The 15630-nt window shown below is 38.9% G+C and overlaps 1 protein-coding gene across 1 annotated transcript in view; it reads left to right on the forward strand.

Annotated features, from left to right (window-relative positions):
* The first annotated feature begins 227 nt into the window (after window positions 1-227).
* The window catches only part of LOC144931413 (rho-associated protein kinase 2-like), a 58564-nt gene continuing 43161 nt past the window's right edge, over window positions 228-15630 (forward strand). Inside the window, exons 1-5 of the mRNA XM_078855220.1 lie at window positions 228-458; window positions 2742-2905; window positions 9216-9297; window positions 12824-12924; window positions 14451-14588. Coding sequence (XP_078711346.1) covers window positions 2816-2905; window positions 9216-9297; window positions 12824-12924; window positions 14451-14588 — 411 coding nt within the window. The 5' untranslated portion in view covers window positions 228-458; window positions 2742-2815. The remainder of the gene's footprint in view (window positions 459-2741; window positions 2906-9215; window positions 9298-12823; window positions 12925-14450; window positions 14589-15630) is intronic.

A 15630-nucleotide genomic window follows, 5' to 3' on the forward strand; every position in this document is an offset into this window, starting at 1 on the left:
AGGTGGTGCAGCATTCAAGACTCCTGCTGCACCAGACCTCGTGTTCCACCCTCAATGTCAACACTGCCCAGCAGGTGATGCCTGCTGCACAAGACCTCGTGCGACACCACCACCACCCTCAATGTCAACACTGCCCAGCAGGTGGTGCACCAGGCAAGACCCCTGCTGCACCAGAACCCCCCGGGGGTGGGGGGTGGCGCCGCGCGGTGCACGCCGGGACGCGCGGCCATGTTTCGCTGCTATGGCGCTGGGCCCGGGTTGAGCGGTCGCCCCTCTCGTGAGGGAACTTTTTCGCGGCGCTTTTTCGTCGTAAAACATTTAATTGCCGGGCACCCAGCTCGCCCCTCCAACTTATATTGTCACGGACGCAGGAAAGAGCAAAGTTCGCGGGAGATTGTATTCTTATAAAGCGACGAGAAAAGTTGCCGGCGTTGTTGCGCGTCCTCGGCGTCTGTTTGGTAAGTGCGTGAGGCCCCGCGATAACTTTAACAAACATGCGATTTGTTATTAATATTTGTTATTTGTTAAGGTTATTTAGGTTAGTGGTTAAGTGTGTTATAACGTACGTGTTGTGCGAGCACCGTGTCGATGTGTTATTGTTAAAATGAGCTGAGGGGAAAACGTTTCGTCAATACTTGTTACGGCAACATAATTGTTAATTGATAATAGTTATTAATACAAATGTAAACGTATGAGTTTTTAAATACGTGTTGAAAAGTATAAGGCGTTCAATAATCCAGTCGCGGTTAAATACAGCGGTACGTTTAATGAGATAACCACTGTACAGTGTTGCTGTCATGGGACGTCAGCGTGCAAGGAACGAGTTAACCAACAATAAAATATTGTTTATTATAATAGGAACATTATTTAACACTTGCTTAATTGTTTAATGCTCGTTGATTATATTTTCTAATTACGCTTCGGTAATCTAAAACGGTAATGCTCTGATGTGACGCGTAGTTAATTTGTTAACGAACACGCAACATTCTTGTCTCGTTATATATGAGTTATTTAATAATACAGTACAGAACTAGTTAATAAGAGTTTTCATTTGTTTTCATGTAAATTTTAAAGGGTTAAGTGCAGTTCGTTTTTAACGGAGAGGTTAATAACTTTAACTGTTCGCGTGGAGTGAGAGCGTTCACTATAACCACAATTTTATACCACTAATATTGGTGGCATAACATTGTGTTTACCTACAATTATGGCTAAATTATACAGCACCAATGCTTATATATATAACGGTCCTGTCAAACTTTTTTTGTCCATGGGTAGCACATGGGTTAACGACTATTAATAGCACACTATTTATAAAGTGGTACTTATAAATGCTCTATGTTATTACATAAGAATAACAGTATAGAATACTTGTATACAATATTCAAAGTACTTGTCAGTTAATATAACACTGGTTAAATATGTTGGATACCGTACTGTATAATAACTTTCATCTTAAGTCCGCTTAGAATGAAATTGCGTCATGTTCATACTTTTATATTTGTGCTATAACGCTGGCTTATATTTTACCCATTCATGATACTCATAGTAATAAATCAATCATGACAGTAATTCATTTGCAATAACTAATGAAGCGATAGTTCGTTCATTCTATTGCTCAGGGAGATCACTTTTTGTCATTCCACTGCGATTCTTCACCACGCTGGTCAATGCAGTTTGGTGAATACAGGAAGCATACAAGCTCAGCATAAACATGTATTTATCCACACTCCCCTCATCTGCCTACCACATGTATCCACACAGACCTATGACAGCTTGTCTGTGTACGGTGGTCACCCGTCCAAGCAATGACAAGGTCAGGGACATTCTGGGTGATTTGGTCAATGTATAGTATCTTGAAACTTTGAAAGCTGTGGTATTAGAAAAATTAGAATCCTAATGATTCACATGATCATTATCAGCTGTTCTCTGTTCACTGATGGATGAAGGCTTCACTGCACTGTTGCCACCCCTGGGGGTTATGCAATGCCACATTCCAGAATAATAATAATACATAATCTTTAATATTATGTATAATGATACCCTATATAATATATCCTACCCCTAATTTTACTACTGTGCCTTTAAGCTAGCACGTGTAATCATTACATTAAACAGACTCATACCAGCTTCCGCAAACGCACATTTTTGTTGTGCATGACTTGTTGTTGTGATATAACTGTATATCATTACCCCCACTTCAGCAATTGTTTCTTGCTGTGGTTGTCCCACCTGATGACGGACGATTGTGTTGCGCCCGAAACGTGATTTATTTTATTTTATACCTACATGACTTGACCGAAAGAACCAAAGAGTATGGATCCTTGCAGTCACGAAAACCTCAATTCTAGATTACCAAAGGACTTCCCTGAATTTCCTGTTCAATCAGACCGGCTCTTTTTTTACTTGAGCCACATAGTCCGTCTGATGATCTTACATCCATGTTCATACTCCGTGCCCTCAATGCATTCCTGGAACACACGGGAAAGAACTGGATGACACAGTCACTGTTATACAATTAATTCATTACGTCTGTTTTTAAAATAGTATGTTAGTAGGTGCATTGGCAGAGGGTGTCCTGAACCCCTCTGGCTTCAGAGCAGTGGCTCACACAACCGTGTTTTCTGAGTCTCCTCTCTAAAAGATAATCCACGTTTACCTAAGTCCTAAGTCGCGGGAGTATTTGTATTCTATACTTTTAACATACATTCGTAAACTCTTCTTTGCCGTGCTTGCCTTTTCAGGTAATAACAGCAGGACTTGCTCTCTGAGTAAGTTGAGACATTGGCGGAGGTTTGATTTGACAGGCGTTTCCGCCATGTCGATAGAGAGGATGGAGGAGCGGTGCCGAGTGCTGCAGGGGCTGATCCTGAACCGACGTTCCGAGCTCCACGCGGAGTGCCTGCTGGTGAGAGAGGCTCACATACACACACGCCTGCAGCCCATGCCGCCTAATTATCTCTCTCCCTTGTGCACATTATTGGGTTACGTTTGCAATCCGGTGGCTGTGGCACAGTGCTGCTGGAAAAAAACTGTTATGGATTAAATGTACGTGTGGTGCGGGGAGGGGAAATTTTATTGCACCTTGTGGACTGATGAACAGTTTTGTTTATTAAGTAGGTAATGTGGCATACAGTTAGCTTATTCTGCTGTGTTTCATCTCGCATTATTACCTGGTGTGACTGTCAAGGCATGATCCAACTTGTAAATGTATTAATAAATTATGTACAGTATTCATATATTATGGATGCCTTTCAGTATGTTGGTAGGTACGTGTGTATTTAAAAAAAGCTTGTGGAAATGTTGATTTTGGTAGCTTTGTTTATTTTGTGCAGCTATGTAAGCTGGGCTTTTTGAGTGTACAGACGTGTGAAATGTGCAGCAGCCTGCGGTACAGTTGTTTTGTGGCAGTCGGGTGTCTCAGTTATTTGTGGCATGTCCCTGGTCCTTCGAGGGCACACTGACTCAACGTACCGTAGTCAACCGTACTTTACTGCACCTTAAGGAGCCCGGTATTAAAGCGGTGTAAAGATAAATGTATAAAATACGAATTTTAAACTGAAAGCGGTTTGAAAAGTTTTAAAATTCAAAATGATACGTAAAATTGCCTTACACAACCAATAAATTGTGCTTATTTTATTTCAAAAACAAATTGTAGAAAAAATAGTGTTTAGGCAATATGACAGATCAATGGCAAGGTGACCTAAACATTTCATCCACGCCTTGTCATTTGTGTGTTTGTGGAAACGTGTCCCAAATAAATTAATTTCATTTACAGCATCAATCCAGTTTTTAAAAGCAACTTTTGGGTGGTAAAAATGTATTGTTAAAAACATATTTGTAATAAGCTTTTTTAAACAGCTGCGTTACTGTATTTCACAAGGTTTAATTATGCCGTGGTGGCAGCCATCAAATGGCAGTAAACCGGTACACGGGGCAGCTAAAAATATGTTTTAAATAATCATGCGCATGTGATTGTTAGCCGGCTGCAACCGACGTACCTTCTGGTGGCACATCTGCTGTCTATTACACATATATGTACGTACACCTGGAAAAAATGGTAGCTAATCGTGTATCATTATTTTGGAATTTTTCTTTGTGGAGCCGTTCACAATCATGTCTGTGTATGGTGCGGTATTTTCAGGCCAACGCGCGGGACCCGACGTCATTAACAGGACGTTGTTATAAATAGCAATGATGTCGAGTAGAGCAGCTCCCAAACCTCATCCATTGCTCCCTCAAATATAAGTTTTAGGCAGCAGCCTGTGCTGTCCTGTGATAGATGTCTCTTGGAATTGTATATATTTGACTTTTTATTGGATATGTTTACAACCCAGGTGTTTTGATGATTTTTTATTTCGTAATTTTTAAAAGGTGCTAAAGGCCAAGCAGTCTGGCATGAACATGTGCAGTACAAATTCTAGATAAAAATCACTTTTTAGTTGCACACAAGCTGATTTACAAAAATAAATTACTTTCATTTACGGTACACTTGTCAAATTCCTGCCTAATGGAAATTCAAAGCTACACTTGCTACTCACGTGCATTATCTTGGTGCCGTTTGTTAAGTAACTGAATGTAAAGGAAGACAATATTTACCTGTTGGGAATAAAAAGTTCCATTCTACTGGCAGTGATAAGAACAGTATAAAAGTATTTTTCATGGTACTTTAGTATTTGGAAATTGGATTATCAGATACAGGTGTAATGACTAAAACATATTTTTGCCAGTCTTCATCAGTGAGTTTTTAGATTTGTATTTTTTTGCAGTGTACACTGTAGATACGTGTGCATGTTTTACTCTTTAACACTGTGTCATAAATGCCACTGTATATAAACGTACATATACTTTTGCAGACCATGTTGTAGTGTGGTTTATGTACTCTTGTTGTGTTTGGCAGTATTGTCCCTCCACCAATAATTTTTTGTTTAGAACATTTCTTGTACATGTCATTCAATCGGAGCATAAACACTGTCAAAGAAAGTAGAGCAAAATATGAATATTAAGCAAAGAAGCATGAAGAGATGCATTTTGAGAATTAAAATCACGACCGATAGGAATACATTTTTCATAAAACAAAAGCAAATTAGATGCGTCATATTGACTCTTAAGGAAAGGAATTTGGCTTGTGAAGGACACATGGCTAGAAAGAACAATGGCCAATGGACTAATGTGGTGAAGGAATGGCAGCCAAAAGAGAGCACACTCCTAAGAGGGTGACCACAGCGGAGATGGAGTAATGGCCATTTCATGTGCAGGAACAAGGTGCATTACAACACCATGAAAGATGACATCGGTGTAGGCATGCCTTCATCTCGTAGTGGATAGGTCATGGGTGATGAAAGTTTGGTCATGTGTAATATATTTATGCTAAATTTGTGTACCACACACTTGGCATTGCAAAACCATTGTATTGCAAATTTGACATTTTGGTTTAATATATTGTACTTGAAACACTGTTTATTGGTCTAACTTTTAAGAATGACTAGACTACACCTTTTAAAAACAAAATGTTATGTTGGTGGAAAAAATGTCAAACAATGAAAGACTGCACGAATTTATCACACCAAGGCAATTTATCATAACTCTTAAACAGTCCAAACAGGAAATATTGATTCATGTTGAAGTGCATCCAGCGCTTCATTGCCTCTGTTTAAAGTGCATTCATGCAGGTGTTGCAAGCATTCCATTTAAACCTACCCACAATGAGTACCCTCTGTTAAACACAAACCAGCTACGATTCAGGTATTCCATCTCAGTTATTAATGTTACTTTCTGCTGTTGAAATTATTGATTTAAATGAAGTATATTTTGTCCATTGGTGGGTGGTGTCAGAGGATGCACTCCCTCGCTGAGGAGTCACTGTCCTGAAATGAATCGACATTCTAATCGGTCACTGTTCTAATTTTGTTGCATTTTTTTAATATATAATTGGACAGAACCCAAACAGCATGTCTGTTGAATGCAAGAAAACGGTGTCCATTTTTGGGAAAACATTGTAGCTCTGTTGTTCGATCGGAACGTTATTGTGACTAATTTAGCATGTTTAAAAGTTTTGGGCAAAAATCTGGTACATTGTGAAACTTGGTTTGTGTTACCTTGCTATTTTAAAAATGTTTGATATCTGTGCAATGTTTTAGCAGCAGCCCACATTCTCTTCATATTTGTTTACTAGCATCATCTTGCATGTTGACGTGCTGTCTTATCTCACCTAAACAGCAGGGGATTCAACTATGCGCTATATTGGAATGAGAGTTGAAATAATGAAAGAGCTCAGACCGAATCATGGCCAGTGCTTTAGAAGGCAGCTTTTGGGGTATTGTTTGTTTCCCCTGGGTCATGGCCTGTTTTGACTTCCTGGCTGGCTGAGGTCATTGTACAAACGGTGGCACGGTGATTGCTTGCTGAGGGATGGTTAGCAATGGGATTTATGTTTTTTATAATCACCTCATTAGGGATTCGGATGTAATTTTACCAGCCTAATAGTGCCCTGTGGGTGTCAGAAAACTTACATGTCGAATTTATGTTAATTTGACATTTTTTCCCATTTATTCTGCTTGGTGCCTTGGGAATTGGTTTATCCAAGTAAACATGTTATTTACTTTTTTTTTCTTCACATGGAATGTGTTTTTGAATTGAAAACCATGTTCTATCTGTTTTTAATTCAGAAATGTCTTACGGAATTGATAGTCTAGCAACCTTTATTGTGGATTGATTTAGCTTTTTTGTGATTAAATACACGCACATAAGGCACTAACCATTGCTACAGTCTACACTATATATTACCAATACGCTCACCAGCTTGAAAACCAGACTATAGTCTACATCAATGACTGCCAGTACACTCACCCAGCTTAATAACCATTGCTACAGTATACATTATAGACTGCCAGTACACTCAACAAACTTAATAACCAGGCCACAGTCCATATTAGAGATTGCCAGTACACTCACTCCGATTAAGAACCAGGCTACAGTCTACATCAGTGTTTTTGATTACCTTTATTTTTATTTTTCTATCTATGTGACTTTACCAAAGTACCAAAAAATAAGGCACTACTTTAACTGTGTTTTATAAATATAAATGGTTGTGATTGTGTGAATGATTTTTCTCATATTCAGAAGAGCTATATAGTTAACGTTTTGCATGATTACCTGACACAGCTGTAAACATATATTTTTTTAGCAGTAGTAATGTTATGTCATATTTGCCCATTCACTGCTGGATGTTTGATCATACTTGATAATGCTGCTTGTGCAGGTTAGTGGATTCTAGTTTTATTACACATCACTCACTAATGTTAGCTGTCATTCAGATAAAATTTGGGCTACTGGGTTTATAGCCTAGTGCACTAACCCCTGCTTCACCAGTTATCCACCCCATTTCATTTGGGCCCTCAAAGACTATGACGTGGAGATTGATTGATTTCACTCACATGGCAGCAGTCAACCTTGAGGTCTAATTTGCTTTTAAGTCTTGTGCTAAACACTTACAATGTATCATGTCCATAATCAGACAACCAAATAATTGACCTTTCATGGAATGTCACTATCGCTGATGTATGTTATGTTCGAAGTTGTTGAAATTATTTCGCACCGTAAGTAGCCAACAGTGTTAATCAGAGGTGCGGTGATAAAAACGCCCATGATTACCAGTAGAGTATATCCAGCAATGGTCCCTTTTCAGTGCCCAGCTGCCTTTCACTTTTCTAAATGATCATTTCGGTCATGGTTTTTTCTCTCTGTGTTTTGTTTTAGTGGCCACGTAACCAAGCACCCTGTGCTGCATGGCTGATATTTCTCTCAGCTGACCAACACGCGGTGTTTTTCACACAGGCTGGAAATGCCTCCTCACGAAGCCAGTTAATGAATGGATGACCCCCACCCAGAGGGATTTATGCGTGGTCACTCGTTCTTCCATTTTGCACCATCTCACGTGAAAAGGGCTTTTCACCATGCTGCCAGTATCAAACAAGGCAGAGTCCTGTTTACAGCACAACACTATGCGCTATATTCCAGGGTGTTGAAATCCAAAACCCAATTGGTGTATTCTCAATGAAGTTACCTGAATAATGGTCTGATTGTATTAGAAAGCTAGGTGTTGTGTAAATAGACAATATACACAAAAATAGACCATTTACACAAGTATGAACATATATATTGTAATATACTAGCTGAAAGATCTGTTCAGAAATTATGTTGGTGTCTTGTGTTTCTTGTTTTAAAGTATTTTTTGTATAAAAATATGGCGAAACAGTGGGTGTTTGCAGCACTTGTCTTGTTACTCGTGGTAAATACATAGGTGTCAACAGTTTTTCATTAAGAAATTCCTAGCTTAAATATCCACGTATTGGGTAACATTTGATGTTGTTGAAGTGCAAGTTTGTTCCTGACGCAGCTGGGCCTTCACTTAGCAGTGAGGGAGTGTGGTGGCAGGCGGTGATGATTCGATAGCTATAAATAAATACACCAGGCCCAGGCCACTGCAATAATGGTAGCAGGGAATGATGTCATGACAGGTTTATGTGGGGCTCTGTTTGTTGAAAACAAATGGCTTCAGTTGCCACATGGTATATGCCCAAAACAAAATTTCTGTCCCCGTTGTATGGTTAGTGGCACGTTTTCATATAATGCCAAAACTGGTCTGACCTCTTTTTTCTTTAACTGTACATTGCTGCCTGTTACATGAACCTTTTTGGGGTCACAATGCGTTAGTGTTTTTTTTACAACTTGTCATTTTGACATTTTCATTCAAGACACTTCATCAGTGCCATTCATATCTCTCATTTACACATGACTGGATTTTGTGCATGAGTTGAAATATTAGTATAATAGAAGAGAAATATCCATTTTTACCAATGGTATATCTTTTTAAATCTTAAAGCATGAAAGACAGCCATATTTTCCTCATTGTTATTGTACAAAGGATGAGGTGTATGGGCATTGGAAGACATAATTTGTACGAACATTGTAAGAGCAAGGTTCTATGTCATTGTGACCTTTAATCTCAATACATTGTGCATTTTGTATTGAATGATCGTCTGAAAAAACTACTTAAAATGAAATTGGAAGACAAACATGCCTTTTTGCATGTGCAAACATTCTCAAGCATGTGACTTGTAGTTTAATTTCATATATAGGCCTTGATGTAGCCCGTAATAAGAATGACCTATCTGGGCTGTAAATTCATAATGCTGATTGATGTCTATATTCTCCAGGATGGACTCTATGCGCTCGTGCTTGATTTGGACTTTCCAGCACTCCGAAAGAATAAGAATGTGGAGAGTTTCTTGCAACGATGTAAGTGTCTCATGCATTTACCAGCAGCGTAATATTGCTATGACTGCACTTTTTATGTTATAAGTACATACATATTTATAGAATTAAGGGTTATGGTTTTTTGTATTTTATTGTATATTTTTTCAATGTTGTGCCATTTTTGTAATATCCTGGCAGCATCCACAGCGGCAACTTGTATCTTCCCTGGGTGACTCCCAGTTTCACAAAGTTGTGCTTTTACGGGCTAGCTGGATGCCCTTCAGTACCTGTAAAGGGGGGCAGAACTTGACCGTACACTGTTGTTTTTTTCTCTGTACTACCCACCTGCCTTCACCGATAATATTTACTTATAGATATTCTTTTTTTGGAATTCTGAAATAAGAACATGCCTCTTGTGGGACTGTCTTGAGTGATGTAGACATGTGTCCTTTGCCCGTTTGATGTTGCAACACAACATGTTGCCGTGCCACTTGCTGGATCCTCCCTTAAAGAGCAGAGGTGCACGGGCATCAATGGGCAGATGGGTGGCTTTCCTCTCAGGAAAAGGAAAAAGAGATCGGATGACCGTTCTTGGCATTCTTCCTTGGGAGTTGTGTACACTTTGGGTATGGAGAATGATTAAGCAGGGTCTGACTTACAAAACAGAAACGTATCTTGGATTTTTAGAAGAAGAATTTTCTGTGGAAGAACTTTGGTTAAATTGGGAGGTCCCTCGGGCAGAACTTTGGGACTTTCAAACGAGGGTGGTCAGGAGATTGGCCTTACTGTGAAAGAACAGGCCACCTTTGTACATATTTACTCATGGAAGTTCACAAGTTCTGTTCATTTGTCTTTTTTCTAATGTTACAGAGATAGTTTTAGTGTTGTGCCATTCTGCTAGGGACCTTTAAATTGGGCTTTTGCAGGCCCCTTGGCACATATGCCATTGGTAGCATAGGTTTTGCTGGGGCACCCAGAGGTGCTAGAGGGGAACACCCAACCACTCTCAGATAAAGCTGATAGAGATTTGGGTGAATAATTCCATAGATACCATGAATTTGGGGTTATTCTGGTTTAGATGGAGACTTAGTTTAATAAAATGTATTTTATCGGAATCCCTGTCACCAGCTTAGAGGGTGCAGTGAGGATTTAGCCCAAGAGGCAAGCCTGGTTATGTCTTTGGTCTCAATGGTGGCACCATGAGATTTACCATTGTTGTTAAGGCACTGTTGCCAACTCCCTGTTTGAGCTGATGGAAACCTGTGATTTACAGAATTTATCAAATCAAGCACTGTTCTTAGTAAAATCATGTAAGACACAAGGGTGAGAAAGCTTAAAGCAATGATGGGCTCCACATGTTTTATAGAGTTTATTCAGGGTAAGTGATTTGGCTTCATCCTTGGGTTTGCCCAATATTCTTTCAGGTCCTAGAAAACTGAAGATTCAGCTCCCTTCACTACTATCCTTCGTTTTTCACTCGCATAGATAGAGAACAATACAAGGCTTCGATCCAAACTGAGTGCTCCACTTTTACTTGAGACATTAACCAGAATTCCACAAATTGGATCATTTTGTTCATTTTCTCACTAAATGTTAGGGTGATTGGCCTCCTGGTTACAGATATCTCTATAGTAATGTTACAGACAGGCAGGAGTGACCACTTTGCACAAGATTATGGAAATTCAACAATAACCTTGGTGACCTCTTATGTTGCTGCCCAATGTGCCTAGATGGAATCCAATTATAAGGCAGCATCTTGCAATACTGTATTCTGAATGCCTTTGAGACACCGAGACTAAACCTATTGGCGTTAATATACACAGCATCGGCAGGGCTGTGCTGTATGTCATTTAAAGAACAACTCCTGCTTTGTCTTCCCCTCTACTGGTTGGGCTTTGGCAGTAAATATCTCAGTTTATTGCTATGGGTGTTGCCAGGTCATGCAAAATGATTAGAAATTATGTAAAAATAGATGCTTATAGCCCTGGGTAGCACCCACAGAGTTCTCAACTTTCTCCCTGTTAAAGCAGCACTGTAAATAATCTGCACAGGTAGGTGACAGTATGGAGAACAATAAGCTCGCGTAGGATATAGGAAGAGGCATGAGGGAATAGGTTCTCGTAGGCAAATTAAAGAAGAGGAAAAAACATGTAATGCATTTGTATCAACAACTGCTTAAAAAGTACCTGTCCTTCAGTATCTTTAAACATCTTATGGATCTGGTGAAGGGTGCTTATGAACATTATCAGTGTACGGTTGATCCCCATGCCATTTATTATCTAGGTAGAGCCAACCATTCAAACACTTCTAGGCATGGCTGGGTTTCACCTGGTGAAGGTACTTGATAGACCTGCAAAATGCTATCTTTGCACAAGTATTTTGCTTATCAATTGTGCTGTCGGCATGTCATGAGATGAATATATGTAAACTTGTATGTCTCGCAGAGCAAATACACTTCCCTATGTGAAAAGACTGCCCATGGAACGTGATTTCAGTTCTACTTCTGAGATCCCTTAAAATGCCCTGCTATAGAGATGGCAGTTTTGTGCATTGCCATTCAACACTTTTTTTCATCCATAGGGCTAGAAGTTTGCAAATTAAATGAAAAAATAAATGTAATCTGATGAGATTTATTTTGTGTTTTTGTTGGTAACTAGGCTAAACTGTCAATGGGCTACAATTCTGAATCTGCTTTAATTATGAGAGGCTCCCTCTTTTCTGATTTAGAGTCTCAGCATTGCCAGCTCGTTGCAGTGATACCTGCAGCAGCAACTAGCCACGTTGGTGATAAGTGTTTTAATATTATATTGTATTTGCCCTCACAGTGCACGAAATGGCAAATGGAAATTAATGGTGCATATCTAGAAATGATATAATTATTATTGCTCTCGGTAAGCTTAAACGTGAGATTCTAAAGTAGTATTAGACATTGGCACACTTGCTATTGGCCATTTGGAAAACTAGGAATCCATGATGCATTGGCCCCATACACAACTGAAGAGCCACCTCCTGTCCTTTCAATAGCATGTTTTTTTTATTCACACAATTTAATTGATGTGGAACATCAGGGTTAAACTTTTTCCACCCTATAAATAAGCATGAATCATTCAATTTCATGTCTCAAAACCTTAGTGGCATGAGTGTGCGAATGGTCAAATGTGTTAGAGATTTCATAGACTTCCTCTTAAATGCTCTAATGTAAGAATGTTAATCATACAGAAAACCCTCATTGTGTTTTAAGACTTTTTAGAAGGGGCCTGCATTGAAATTCTTGGCCAATTCAAGATAGCATTTTGTATATGGGAAGAAATCTTGAGTAATACAGAGACAACCCATGTGTATATGAAGGGAAAACAAGGGTCTGCACAAATGTGCTCACAAACAACTTCACTTGGAGAACTGCTATTTCCTGGCCATCTTGCATCTCAGCGTATTTTGGGAGTTCCACAAACTTGCGTGATCCTTCAAACCTGTCTCCAAAATGTAAAATTACAGGCATGCACCACCACACTGAATTCTAAACAAAATGATTTTGCGGCTTTATCCCAACGTCTCATTCTCCATACAGATGGGGAGGCAGTGGGGAAAGTGCGAGACCTCCGAATGCGGGCTGATGACTATGACTCTGTGAAGGTGATCGGGAGAGGCGCGTTCGGGGAGGTACAGCTGGTAAGGAGTCCAGGCTTCATCGCTTACATGCAGAGTCAAGCCTGGCATGCTTCCTGCAAATTGTACTTAATTAATTGTGTGCTTTCTTTGACCTATCCTGCCCATTTTTGCAGACTGTATGACTTGGGTATAATGTAAAATTTCTGCTGTCATCCTTGGCTTAACATTGGTGATGTCAAGATTCATCAGTTGAAATCAGATGTTCTAATTATTATGCATGACTAAACAATGCGCAATTAATTAATAATTTCCAATAATATTGTTTTATGAAATGTATATAGCTTCAAATTGCACCAGACGGCAAAACATTTCTTTGATCTGCAATTTAAGGTGTTACGCCAAAGTCTGACAGTTCATTAGATAAAGGGTGAGCTATTTATTGCTTGGTGTGGTGAAATGAATGCTGCTCTCTTATTGGATATTGAATACCTGTTATTTGTATTCCCAAGATGTTTATATTTCTGTTAACATTTCCATTTTTTTATATTGATGACACCATTAAAGCAAAACATCCTATGAAAGGCAGCTTACACTGAAATGGCACTGGCTGAGATGGTACATTTATATTCAATATAGAATGACACAATTGAAATGTAATGTTTATATTGTGATTATGCTGGTGCCATTGGGTTCACGTCGAACAAGTTATATACATCCTTATTAGATTAGGTTGAGTTAGTCCACTGTTAAGTGAGGTGTATTTCAATATGGGAAAACACATGGCGTTTATATTGCGTAATTTCCACGCTATTTCCCCCAAAAGGAAACAGTACAAATGGCTCCATTGGGTGTGCCAACTACGCCCTTATAATACCCTCTATTGCCAACAAGGAGATTCTGTTTAACCTACTAGAGAGAACATTTTTGTAAGCTTTTTTTGTTGCAATGATGATGTTTAATAAAGTTTTCCTGTTATAAAGACCAACATCTCAAATACCCCTCCTCTGCAAACATATCATGTTTGAAGAGAAAGAACATTGTCTCCTGACCCATTTTTGGGGGGACAGGTAGGCATTACACCAAAAGATCGTTCTCATGGATACTTAAATTAATTGTTTTGTGCATACAACCTCAATATCGTTGTCAGTCACAGCCTCCTCTGATCATCACGGTTACAAAGAAACTAGATTTAACTATAACGTAGTCTTTTGAAGTGCACTTGTGCTGCGGGGCACTTTAATGAATAAAGTACAATATTTATATTCTTGGTTCTTTCGGTAAAGTCACGTAGAAGGGAAACAATAAAATAATAAAAATATAAGACAATAAAATATAAAAAATATATTTTTATTATTTTATTGTTTCCCTTCTACGTGCCCTTACCGAAAGAACCAAGAATATGAATCCCTGCAGTCACGAAAGCTTTAAATCAAAATTTACAATATTTATGTTTGTGTTCTATGTATTTTATATTTTTACAAAAAATGCATTCCTGTCCAGTCAGGGAAAAGTGCATATTCAGAGATACTAATAGTTGATGTGCAAATAAATAATATTTTCTTATTTCCTTTATTTGTGTTTCGCAGGTGCGTCACAAGGTGACTAAGAGTGTGTATGCCATGAAGCTGCTCAATAAACTAGAGATGATCAAGCGCTCTGACTCAGCCTTCTTCTGGGAAGAGAGGGACATTATGGCTTTTGCAAACAGTCCCTGGATTGTGCAGGTACATTGCGAGTTTGTAGCTCTTATAGTTTTTCACGTGCACTGCTGCTTTTGAAAGTGTGTTATTACCGCGGTTGATAAAAATAGAATGCGCATGCACAATTTGTTTGTAAAGCCTTTGTAACTGCAAAATTATATTGCACCCAAATATTTTTCACGATCTGCGAGCAGTGTTTGCTGTATATGTGTGCTCAAGGCCAGTCACGTACGATTGCCATCACATTCATACTACGTACGGCAGCAGTTTTTCCTTTTGTAATGCTGCATTGATTGTTGGAGGAATTGATTAGTTAAAATTGTGGCCAATCGGCCTTCATGTGTTTCAAAGTACATGGTATATTGATTCACCCCTTCTTGCTATTCGTAGTGAGCTCTTAGGCCGATGTTTTTGGGTACAGTCTTAACGGTACTTTTTGGGAGTCCACCGAGCACTGTGCCCCTTGTTCACATGAATAACAGCTTTTGTTTGGCTTAATTAGAACATGTACATAACTGATAAGATGTGAGGTCAGTGTGTTTCAATGCAAGTCATTTTGTTTTTGAGCCGTCGCCCATATCCCCCCTATGTTTTACTGATTTTATTTTTCCACGCGATTGCTGATGGTCATTATTATTGCAGTGTCCTCAATTTATGGACAATTTAAACTTAAAATGTGAAATCACAATTATGTTTTATTTTTTTAATCTTAGAACCCATTGTTTAAATGTGATTATGTGATCGGTGCATCTTCATGACAAATCGTATATCACCTCCGAGTTACACCAACCTAAATAACTTGCCTCTGACTTTTAAAGTGTTAATACAATCACTCCTCCCTCGTTCAGTCCTGATTATCACTTTTGAACTGGAACAGTCATTTCATTATTCATGCTCCGCTTTGCTCATATCTCCAGAGACTGAAAAAACAGTTCTCTCAAAGGAAGATGTAACCCAAAAAATAATAATTACTGTAGATGCTTAAATTGGTTCTGTGTCCTGGACTGCCAAACATAAGTTTGGAGCTTCGTTAATGAGGGCGAATAAATCTAGTTTTTTATGACCA

The sequence above is a fragment of the Lampetra fluviatilis genome, chromosome 4 (genome assembly GCF_964198595.1).
Source record: "Lampetra fluviatilis chromosome 4, kcLamFluv1.1, whole genome shotgun sequence".
Taxonomy (NCBI): Eukaryota; Metazoa; Chordata; class Hyperoartia; order Petromyzontiformes; family Petromyzontidae; genus Lampetra; species Lampetra fluviatilis.